The 12553-nt window shown below is 44.0% G+C and overlaps 1 protein-coding gene across 1 annotated transcript in view; it reads left to right on the top strand.

Annotated features, from left to right (window-relative positions):
• Nucleotides 1–720: 720 nt before the first annotated feature.
• LOC310791612 (asc-type amino acid transporter 1-like) overlaps nucleotides 721–12553 on the top strand; it is a gene marked incomplete at both ends in the record, with an annotated part of 96808 nt that continues 84975 nt past the window's right edge. The window contains 2 exons of the mRNA XM_083653276.1: nucleotides 721–765; nucleotides 1942–2161. Coding sequence (XP_083509402.1) covers nucleotides 721–765; nucleotides 1942–2161 — 265 coding nt within the window. The remainder of the gene's footprint in view (nucleotides 766–1941; nucleotides 2162–12553) is intronic.

Raw genomic sequence — 12553 nt, 5'->3', positions numbered from 1 at the left:
ATTCTAATTCGTCCAATTTCATTCATTCATTCATTCATATCTTGATGTGAGGGGTCAAGGGACCCGTTTGAAAATAGTCAAGTCCATTTACCTTTTGAGCTAAACACAACATTTTGAGCTATGTTTTTGCCTGCTTTCCAGCGAGCTAGCATACTGTCAGTTCCTACGTTTTCGTCTGGATGTCTAGTTTCCAGAATCTTCACTGTAGCTTGAGCGCACAAGAGCTCCAGTCCTCAAACATGGACTGCACTGTGTCATATTCTTCTTCCCACAGGGGCCCCCTGGTGGCTGCGGGGCTCTAAGCAGCTGCTTAGTTGGCTCACAGGGAGAGCAGAAAGAAACTATATAGCCACATGAATATTTTCCCACAACTCAAATTATGGATATGGATATTTATTGTGACATTTATTTTTTGTGTCTTATTTTTCTGAATGTCTTTAGGTGTGGAAACCTACTGTGATGGCAGACAAAAAGGAACTCAATGTTTTGGAGCTCTGGGAGGAACTGTCGTTCTCCAACTGGTCACTCAGTTCTCTGAATCATATAATTATAAATTGATGAAAAACAAAGCTCACACAGTTTTCTTTGTGAGAAATAATATGGTTACCTTTAACATGTTAGAAAACAGATTATCCTTTACTCCCAGTAATGGAACTTTTACGATAAGTAACATCAACCCGACTGACAGTGCTCAATATACCCTTCACATCTATCATCAAAATGGAAGTACAATCGCAGATCAAAAACTACACCTCTCCATTCAAGGTAAATAATTACTCTTATGAACGGTTGGAGAAATTGGTAATAATGATAAGCCACATATTCTATCATAGCCACTGCAGCACAAAGTAGTACCGTAGTCTAGTAGGAAGCAGGCTTCCCATGCACTAATAGGTTTGAAGTGTGTTTTGCATGGGGATGGCTCACCGACTGGCTCACCGACTAATATGTAGACAAATATTTTGCAATATTTTGTGTGTAAATAATATAAACTTTTGTGATTTTTACTATACCAAACTTGCTAAAAGTGAAAATAACCCTCTCAATCAATAACTTGCACCAAAATTACACAGAAACTCTTTGTCATTTGTCTCTGTAAGTCTAATTCAAAAGTTATGATGATGATCCATTTTAATTGGAAATCCAAGATGGCTGTGAAGATTGCCACCAAATAGACCCTTGCGACAATATTTCGAGTTAACATCAAAAAACAAATTTTGATGTTAACATGTGGACACCTTGAGGATTACAGGGGGTTCATGGGGACCCCCTCCCTCCATGCACCCAATTTATCCCCCACCCACCAGACTATAGAGGGCATGCTGTCTCAATTTGGATTAATGCGAATACTCAATATCAGTAATTTAACTGAGAATAATATAATGTGTGATTAATATAATTTATAATACTAGATTATCAGGCCACTATGCGGCCCGCAAGTCTAGTTTGGGTCTCCGGCCCAAGATTGTGTTGTGTGTGTAAGGTAGGTGTAGGTGGTAGGTGTAGGTGGCGCTATGCTGAATAGCACGAAATTCAGCGCTGAACTCTGACTGTCAGGTACCGCTAAGCGCACTCCCTCTATGAGTAATATCTTTCTTCTGTATAAAGATAAGATAGGATATGGTATAAACCAAAGCTAAGAACCTATTGTCTTATAAAAGACAGTTACTGTGTAGAACCCTATGTGAAGTTTGATTTGGACAGATGGAAAATACGCTCTGGAACTCTTCCCTTGGCACTAGAGACTGGCAGGTTTAATGCTACCCCTGAAGAAGATAGATTATTACCAAATATCATCATTCTGTCTGTTTTTTCTGCATTGCAGAAATCATATGGACCTACTAATTGCATTGCTGATTCTGTCAAAGTGCAAACTGATGTGAGTCTATTCCCTCAGCCCGTGTGTCCTCCCCCCTGCTGCTCTCTGAGTGTCTGTCCCAGGAGAGGATGAGGGTGTCCTGCTCCTGTGAGGGGGACAGTCCTCAGTACAGCTGGACTCTGGACGGACGAACACTGACAGACAAGCAGCTCTTCTCTGGAGATCATGAGAAGAAGAACAACATCATCACTCTGACACCAGGCCTGTCAGGAGAGCTCGTCTGCTTGGTCAACAATCACGTTAGCAACGCCACTGCAAGCAAGAGACTATCAGCCTGTGAAGGTGAGCCAGAATGTAACATATCAGCCTGTGAAGGTGAGCCAGAACATAACATATCAGCCTGTGAAGGTGAGCCAGAACGTAACATATCAGCCTGTGAAGGTGAGCCAGAATGTAACATATCAGCCTGTGAAGGTGAGCCAGAACGTAACATATCAGCCTGTGAAGGTGAGCCAGAATGTAACATATCAGCCTGTGAAGGTGAGCCAGAACGTAACATATCAGCCTGTGAAGGTGAGCCAGAACGTAACATATCAGCCTGTGAAGGTGAGCCAGAACATAACATATCAGCCTGTGAAGGTGAGCCAGAATGTAACATATCAGCCTGTGAAGGTGAGCCAGAACGTAACATATCAGCCTGTGAAGGTGAGCCAGAACGTAACATAACAGCCTGTGAAGGTGAGCCAGAACGTAACATATCAGCCTGTGAAGGTGAGCCAGAACGTAACATATCAGCCTGTGAAGGTGAGCCAGAATGTAACATATCAGCCTGTGAAGGTGAGCCAGAATGTAACATATCAGCCTGTGAAGGTGAGCCAGAACGTAACATATCAGCCTGTGAAGGTGAGCCAGAATGTAACATATCAGCCTGTGAAGGTGAGTCAGAATGTAACATATCAGCCTGTGAAGGTGAGCCAGAACGTAACATATCAGCCTGTGAAGGTGAGCCAGAATGTAACATATCAGCCTGTGAAGGTGAGCCAGAACGTAACATATCAGCCTGTGAAGGTGAGCCAGAACGTAACATATCAGCCTGTGAAGGTAAGTCAGAACGTAACATATCAGCCTGTGAAGGTGAGCCAGAACGTAACATATCAGCCTGTGAAGGTGAGTCAGAATGTAACATATCAGCCTGTGAAGGTGAGTCAGAATGTAACATATCAGCCTGTGAAGGTGAGCCAGAACGTAACATATCAGCCTGTGAAGGTGAGTCAGAACGTAACATATCAGCCTGTGAAGGTGAGTCAGAATGTAACATATCAGCATGAGAAGGTGAGCCAGAATGTAACATATCAGCCTGTGAAGGTGAGCCAGAACGTAACATATCAGCCTGTGAAGGTGAGTCAGAATGTAACATATCAGCCTGTGAAGGTGAGCCAGAACGTAACATATCAGCCTGTGAAGGTGAGCCAGAACGTAACATATCAGCCTGTGAAGGTGAGTCAGAATGTAACATATCAGCCTGTGAAGGTGAGTCAGAATGTAACATATCAGACTGTGAAGGTGAGCCAGAATGTAACATATCAGCCTGAGAAGGTGAGCCAGAACGTAACATATCAGACTGTGAAGGTGAGCCAGAATGTAACATATCAGACTGTGAAGGTGAGCCAGAATGTAACATATCAGCCTGTGAAGGTGAGTCAGAATGTAACATATCAGACTGTGAAGGTGAGCCACAATGTAACATATCAGACTGTGAAGGTGAGCCAGAATGTAACATATCAGCCTGTGAAGGTGAGCCACAATGTAACATATCAGACTGTGAAGGTGAGCCACAATGTAACATATCAGACTGTGAAGGTGAGCCAGAACGTAACATATCAGCCTGTGAAGGTGAGTCAGAATGTAACATATCAGACTGTGAAGGTGAGCCACAATGTAACATATCAGACTGTGAAGGTGAGCCAGAATGTAACATATCAGCCTGTGAAGGTGAGTCAGAATGTAACATATCAGACTGTGAAGGTGAGCCACAATGTAACATATCAGACTGTGAAGGTGAGTCAGAACGTAACATATCAGCCTGTGAAGGTGAGTCAGAATGTAACATATCAGACTGTGAAGGTGAGCCACAATGTAACATATCAGACTGTGAAGGTGAGCCACAATGTAACATATCAGACTGTGAAGGTGAGCCAGAATGTAACATATCAGCCTGAGAAGGTGAGCCAGAACGTAACATATCAGCCTGTGAAGGTGAGTCAGAACGTAACATATCAGCCTGAGAAGGTGAGCCAGAACGTAACATATCAGACTGTGAAGGTGAGCCAGAATGTAACATATCAGCCTGAGAAGGTGAGCCAGAACGTAACATATCAGACTGTGAAGGTGAGCCAGAATGTAACATATCAGCCTGAGAAGGTGAGCCAGAACGTAACATATCAGCCTGTGAAGGTGAGCCAGAACGTAACATATCAGCCTGTGAAGGTGAGCCAGAACGTATCAGCCTGTGAAGGTGAGCCAGAACATAACATATCAGCCTGAGAAGGTGAGCCAGAACGTAACATATCAGCCTGTGAAGGTGAGCCAGAACGTAACATATCAGCCTGTGAAGGTGAGCCAGAACGTATCAGCCTGTGAAGGTGAGCCAGAACGTAACATATCAGCCTGAGAAGGTGAGCCAGAACGTAACATATCAGCCTGTGAAGGTGAGCCAGAACGTATCAGCCTGTGAAGGTGAGCCAGAACATAACATATCAGCCTGTGAAGGTGAGCCAGAACGTATCAGCCTGTGAAGGTGAGCCAGAACATAACATATCAGCCTGTAAAGTTGAAGGTGAGCCAGAACATAATATATCAGCCTGTAAAGTTGAAGGTGAGCCAGAACATAATATATCAGCCTGTAAAGTTGAAGGTGAGCCAGAACGTAATATATCAGCCTGTGAAGGTGAGTCAGAACGTAACATATCAGCCTGTGAAGGTGAGCCAGAACACAACATATCAGCCTAGGCAAGACCACTTTAACGGAAAGAAGACTTCAGCAGCTGGCTCTAGGTGGGCTTCCATCTGCCTTGACTGGTTGGCTTGAGAGACAAAGAGAGAGAGCAGATAGAGCTCAGTGTGTCATGGAAAACACTCCCCTTTAATTGGAAGAGAAGGCAGTCTAAGCCTATAACAGAATAACTAGGGCCCCTAACTATAAGCTTCATCAAAGAGTAAAGTTTTAAGTCTACTCTTAAATGTGGAGACTGAGGGTGTCTGCCTCCGCGACCGAGACTGGAAGATGGTTCCAAAGAAGAGGAGCCTGGTAGCTCTACTTCTCAGAACTCTATGAACCACGAGTAGTAGTAGTAGTACTATGAGCTCTGATATGATGGTGCCTGACCATTAAGGGCCTTGTAGGTGAGGAGAAGGATTTTAAATTCTATTCTGTATTTTACAGGGAGCCAGTGCAGAGAAGCCAGTATGGAGAAATATGCCTATTATATATATATATATATATATATGCATATTCCTAGTTGTTATCAGAAGATATGCAGCAGCATTCTGGATCTAGTCCAGCCTGAGACGTATAGGTATAGATGAGACAAAGCGTGCCTGGGCAAACATACAGCTTCTGGAGAGAGAAAAAACAGCTTGAGTCATGTGATGTTTGCATGTGAGTGTGTGAGAGAACCTGACAGGCAGGAAACCTTGAGCAATACTGAGAAACAGAGAGTTCTGTTAAACAGGATGAGGTTAGGTAGAAGAAGAGGCATTCTACCTTAAGAGACTACACACAACGCCGACCAAGCTTTAACAATATTTATTGAATGTAAGATTTAACAAGATTTATTGAATGTAAGATTGTCTTTGGCGGAGAGCTCCTTGGCCAAAAGGGGGATCAGCCACGTGACCGGGAATCGGCCACGTGACGGATGATCAGCCACGTGACGGCGGACCTGCCATGGATTGGCAGGGGCGTCGGAACCCTCCCCCTCTAGGAAAGGAGCCTTCACCTGGTGGTACTGGGGTGGAAGCCGGGGAGGTGGTGGGTTGATGCTGCAATGCATAGGAGACAAGAGCAATAGACAGGTAGGAGGGGCACTCCTTTTAACCAGACCGCTTGGACGAATGGCAGGCTGTTATTGGATAATTGAATGTGATGACGTAACTAGTTCCGTCTCTTGGTAGAACTTCCGTAAACTCCCATTTCTACCTTAAGAGACTACACACAACGCCGACCAAGCTTTAACAATATTTATTGAATGTAAGATTTAACAAGATTTATTGAATGTAAGATTGTCTTTGGCGGAGAGCTCCTTGGCCAAAAGGGGGATCAGCCACGTGACCGGGAATCGGCCACGTGACGGATGATCAGCCACGTGACGGCGGACCTGCCATGGATTGGCAGGGGCGTCGGAACCCTCCCCAAAAGTAATTTGACAAGACTTAGAGAAATGTAATTATGGACTTACCAGGGCAGTGCTGATGTGAGCCTGATAGTTAAGTGGACACAGGCTACTTTAGTAGACAGAAATGAGAGTGAGATTAATGTACAATGCATGGAGTGAACAGGCCACCCCAGACCACCAGTAATTGCAAATGAAGTTTAACGATGGATTTTACCTTTTAAAAAGCCATGGATTAGGTCGGCAGTAATTGCAAGTCGAATTATGATTATGAATTTTACCTTTTAAGAGTCATGGATTTCTGGGCCTTGAGGCCGGAGGTAGGATCAGGCCTCACGTGAGAGGCATGAGTGCCAGAGGACCGCCTTCCCAGGAGTTTGGGATCCCGGTACCCCTGCATGATGGATATGGTTGCTGATCCTATTCTTAGGGAGTAAGAAGAGTAACAGTGGGGAGGAAGCCCACAGTGTTTCAGCAGGGAGGGCAAGTGAGAGAACCAGGTGTTTGAGGAAGACCTGGGGAAAGGGGGTACATGGTTAGAGGAAACGAGACCGAGAGACCGAGAGGAGCAGGATCTCCAGGGTGATGGAAGAGTAGGTGCGCCTTGAACCTTTGAGAAGTAGGCAAACCGAAGGGTTAGAGCATTGCCTAGGGAAAGAAGGGTCAACACAGCGGGTGAAGCTAGGCCTAGGATGCCGGGGGTTGCAGTTTGCTAGATTCAACAGACACACACTATGACGACAGAGACAGACCAGGGGAGCACTGGCAACAGAAAATGTGATGAGTGATAAGGAACTGGAAAACTGGATTCGCCCTGGAAAGCTCTGAATTGAGGCAGGAACAATGGCGACTCTCGTGTACTGTTTGGATGAGGCAAGGTGATGCTCTGCTGAAGCCACTGGCTGCGACCGGGGATATGCTTTGCTGAAGCCACTGTGCTGTGACCGGGGAGGAGTGCTGGAGCCACTGTGCTGTGACCGGGGATAAGCTTTGCTGAAGCCACTGTGCTGTGACCGGGGATAAGCTTTGCTGAAGCCACTGTGCTGTGACCTGGATATGCTTTGCTGAAGCCACTGTGCTGTGCCCGGGGATATGCTTTGCTGAAGCCACTGTGCTGTGACCGGGGATATGCTTTGCTGAAGCCACTGTGCTGTAACCGGGGATATGCTTTGCTGAAGCCACTGTGCTGTGACCAGGGATATGCTTTGCTGAAGCCACTGTGCTGAGACCGGGGATATGCTTTGCTGAAGCCACTGTGCTGTGACCAGGGATGTGTTCTGCTGAATCTACTGCACTGTGACCGGGGAATGAGCTCTGCTGACCTGACCAGTTATGCCTGACAGAAACCCGTGTGATACTGCACTGCACCTTAAAGCCACAGTGGACTGGGAGGAGCACCTTTTGTTTATGATTGAGACTGTAGTTTCGTATACATTTGCCATACCAGAGTGAATCTTGTAGAGGAAGATCGATTCCCTACTGGGAGGAAGTGGGGAACTCGTGGTGCCACTTTTCTGCGCCATTCACCTCTAAAAATACCCCCCAAAAACCACTGATGGAGCCACATCAGTGATCTCTTCTTTTGAAGAGAGCGTTCACCCAGATTACTGATTCGGCCTGCTTGCTGAAAAAGAAAGAACACCATTTAAGTAAAGAATAAACCATACAACAATTTGATGTGGCATATGAGGATTACATGCCTGAATGCCAGCTGCTGAAGCTGGTTTATTAATGAATTGAGTGAAAGAACCTCTACAATGATGCACATCGTGAAGCCATTAGCATGTGAGCTTCTCAATGTGAATTAACGCCAGCTGCTAAAGCTGGCTGCAGACAAGAATATGAAGGCAAGATATGACACTCTTTATGCTTTAAACAACTGCCCTGGTGCTATTTTGGCTTGAACCAGAGGGGGACCACTAGGATGATCATTGTTTTATTGTTTATTGTTTATTGTTTTATTGGATCCCCATTAGCTATCACAATAGTGAAAGCTAGTCTTCCTGGGGTCCTAAAATATATTAAAACAGCATAATTAAAACATGGCATGATGCATACAACATAATAACTATAAGGTTACATTGACATAATGCATATTGACAAAATGCATCACAGAATTAAAACACAAAACAAAACAAAACATACACAAAAGTAGTACAAACCAACACAAATAATACAACCCATAACTACAATGATTACAGAACAAAACTAGTAATTCAACCCGCACTACAACAGAATTCTAAAGCAAACTAAAACAAAAACATAATACATAACAAAACCAATATTAACATAATATAAAACAAAACAAGTAATACAACCAATCATAGCGACATGGCATCCACTCAGAGGTGGTCTTCTATGAACCAAAATGGCAGATTGCTGAAGTTTGCAATTGAATGACACTTCTTACAGATTTCTGGCAGGACAGCATTCTGCCTCGCTTGAAACAAAGGCAGAGCAGCTTCTCCTCTTTGACTGTTCAGACCTGATTCCGTCCGGAGCATGTTATAAATATAGTCACGTTATAGACAACTAACCAATGCTGGTGGCCCTTATGGGAACAATGATATTCGAAATGGTTAAAAGTTATACAATTTGGTCATTCAGTGGCATTTTACCGCCATGAAAAGTAATGTTAGCTGCTGCATTAGCCACAATAGCTGACTACCCCTGCTGCATTACATTATCCAAACACCCGAACGGCTCACGTTGCTTTTTAATGCATAAAACGAAGCCGATATGCGATTACATTGAAGAACACCACGTGTAAAACCCCGTAACGTAACGATGTACCAAATCCATTTAATTGAGGCCCCGCAAAAGCAGGTTTGAACCCATAGAGGGCACCTTGTGAAATTGATGAAGATTGTAGAATATCTAGCAGTTTGGTCTCAGATGTGAAATTCTGGCCAAAATTCTAAACAAAAACACCACCGAACCCATATATATATATATATAGGTTAAACCTGGAAAAAGTTTTGGGTTAGTTAGAAACATTAATGACATTATAAACTGCTGAGGCAAGATAACGCACAATTTTAGAATGCAAATTTAGAAAATGACTTGCAAATGTGATGTGATTCACTGAGAATGTAGCCTATGAGCTGCTTGCTGTAAGGAAATATAATACAATACCTGCAAGGATAATTGTTATCACATTAATGACAGATAAACAGCAAAATCTGAAACGTGATGCCCGTGTTACGGTGCAATGCAAAGGAACAATGATCCACATCATACTGCATTTAACATGTGCCTTGTGAATGCTGAAGTAAAGCAATGAACTACATTTCCCATCATGCTTGGTGCTGCTCTGGTCTCTGGGTAATCACGTCACCCGGAAATGCAAGCTGCAGTGTTTTGAAAGAAATCCGTGTTAAAAGTTGGAATACCTCGCTTCTGCGTGAGGGAACTTTGCATCTGGCAGCCCTGGATTAGCCAAAGCAAGGAGTTTGGAGGACTGCTACTCTGGCACTAGGCTTAATGGATCTAAATTTATTACTTTTGCCTGAAAGCATGCAGCGGAAGACCGACCGAATGTGTCGCATCTTGCTTTGCTATACACTCTTTGGCAACGCTAAACCAGCCACGCGCATGCGCAGTATAGCATGGAAGTCGGTGGCTAACTGAGAAGCTTGCGCGCTACTTAGCATAGACCGGAAGGTTTACAAGGGTTATACTTTATCTAAATGACTAGAATTGGACCAATAGATTGGATGCATAGGAGAGGAAACATGTTATGAAAAAGAAAAGTTGGCTGGAAACTAGGACTACAGAGCATGTTGTTAAACTCGATTGGAACCGGGAGAGGAATGCAGCCGCAGCAACATGGACCGAGTTGCTTGTTGGCTAGAGGTTGATACTACAGCCGCCGCAAAATGGATTTGCTTGTTGGCTAGAACTGCCGCAGCAAAATGGATTTGCTTGTTGGCTGAATTTGCTTGTAGACTGGAAACTGAGACTACACAACCGCAGCAAATGGATTTGCTTGTTGGCTAGAACTGCCGCAGCAAAATGGATTTGCTTGTTGGCTAGAACTGCCGCAGCAAAATGGATTTGCTTGTTGGCTGAATTTGCTTGTAGACTGGAAACTGAGACTACACAGCCGCAGCAAATGGATTTGCTTGTTGGCTAGAACTGCCGCAGCAAAATGGATTTGCTTGTTGGCTAGAACTGCCGCAGCAAATGGATTTGCTTGTTGGCTGAACTGGGACTACATAGCCGCAGCAACATGGACTTGCTTGTTGGCTGAACTGGGACTACTGAGGCATGTTGTTAAACCCGATTGGAACCTGGAGAAAAATGCGGCCGCAGCAACATATACAGAGTTGCTTGTTGGCCCCGGCCTGAAATGAGTGCAGGAGTAGTGCCGTACGTTTGACTGAAACCAGGGACAAATGTTTGTTTGATACTACGTGCATGTTTTGATGATCCCCGATTGCACACGGGAGGGAAGCGGCCACTGTTAGCCGGAACAGATTGCTCTGGGATTGCACATTAAATGCAGCCGCAGCAAATGGATTTGCTTGTTGGCTTGAACCTGGGACTACAGAGACATGTTGGACAAATGTTTGTTCGATACTACATGCATGTTTTATGATGTTTTGATTGGTTGGTTTATTTCGGATCAAGAAATGCATAAAAACCATTACAAATTTACAATTGATACAGTAGTAAAAAAGTACACAATATGTAAAACAAAGTAAAATGATCCAAGGATAACCCCGTAAAACAGCTTAAAGTTACAAACTAGAAGCCTGCTTATTTCCACTGGGGTCCTTCAAATATCAAAACCTTAATATTACACAATTTGATCCCCGATAGGACTCGGGACCCGATTAGACACGGGCAAATTTGATTATCCTGATTTGACTTTCGTGACTTATTCTTTTAACTGATTAACTATAAACCACAATATGAATTTAAAGATGCAAACCCAACATGAATCAGTGCTGCAATGCAATACGATGGTTCCTCCAATTGAATTTTAAACAATTTACCCAATAAATTAATCAGCATTTCGTCCGACATTTAAGCAGCAACAGGAATGTAAACCAAAATGTAACCCATAATCACCGACCATTGGAGTCTCTAGAATGAAACTGAGTAGAGGTTTTTGGTGCTTCTGCCTTCTGTGCTTCTGGTTGCCTGACTGACTGACTGAGTGAGTCAGCTGGTGAGTGAGTGGCTTGTTCCAGGTGCACTCAATCTCGTGGTAATGAGCGGCCATTTTGCTGCTGCATGTTTGGGAAGTGTAGTCTGCTGGTGCAGTGTTGAATGTGAATTTCTTCTTTCTCTCTAACTCGAACAGACTGCTCTAAGATTACACACCCAACATGAATGAGCGCTTCTCTGCAGCGCGATGAAAACATTAGCGTTTAGCGATAGCTACCCACGATTTGGGCTCGCTACATTTGTGAATGAGGAAAACAGCGACTGAATGCTTGAGGGGAATCAGGCTCAAGACTGACTCACGTATGCCCAGACCGATCAGAGCTGGTCTGACTTGGAAGACAGACCAAGTGGAGAAGTCGACAGGAGAGGAGAGCCTTGAGCTGCGGCGGAGCGACGTCGGTGGGTCATCCGACCTGGAGCTGGTGAGTCTGACATGCTTTGATCCTGCAATGCATAGGAGACAAGAGCAATAGACAGGTAGGAGGGGCACTCCTTTTAACCAGACCGCTTGGACGAATGGCAGGCTGTTATTGGATAATTGAATGTGATGACGTAACTAGTTCCGTCTCTTGGTAGAACTTCCGTAAACTCCCATTTGTCACACCTCCCTGTGTCACAGATCAGAGAAATGTTGGTTCATAGAAGCGGGGGTGGGGGGTGAGGGGGGGGGGGTGTCTGATGAGCTCTGGGTTAAGGCCCTCCTGAGCTCTTGGGCCTCTGGGCCAGTTCCCCATTGGTCCGTCCAGTAATCCATCCATGGGTAGAAGAACAAAAATGTATGATAAATGACCAAATCAAGTTTAAAGTGGAGCTGAACCCAAAAATGACTTTTCTTTTCTTTTAGTTCAAATACCTGGGTATTCAGTGCAGCTATTTAATAATGTATGCCAAAAAAACGAGACATACAAAAACATACAACATTAAGGGAGCAATACAAATCAAACAATGGTAAGAATTAGATAGATAAAAATAGACAGATAAAAGTCAATTAGAAAGCAATACAAATCAATCAATAGTAAGAATTTGAAAAAAATAGCAATAACGGTAAATTAAAAAGCAATACAAGATAACAAAATGGGAGAACTATATAAAAACAGGGAGACACTACAGATGCACCTTATCCAACAGCCATGCTCTAGTTAATGTTTTTAACCCATTGATACCTGAT

This window comes from Poromitra crassiceps (genome assembly GCF_964638095.1).
Source record: "Poromitra crassiceps genome assembly, chromosome: 16".
NCBI lineage: Eukaryota > Metazoa > Chordata > Actinopteri > Beryciformes > Melamphaidae > Poromitra > Poromitra crassiceps.
Note: the sequence above shows the minus strand (reverse complement) of the source record. Positions and strands in the feature narration are given on the sequence as shown.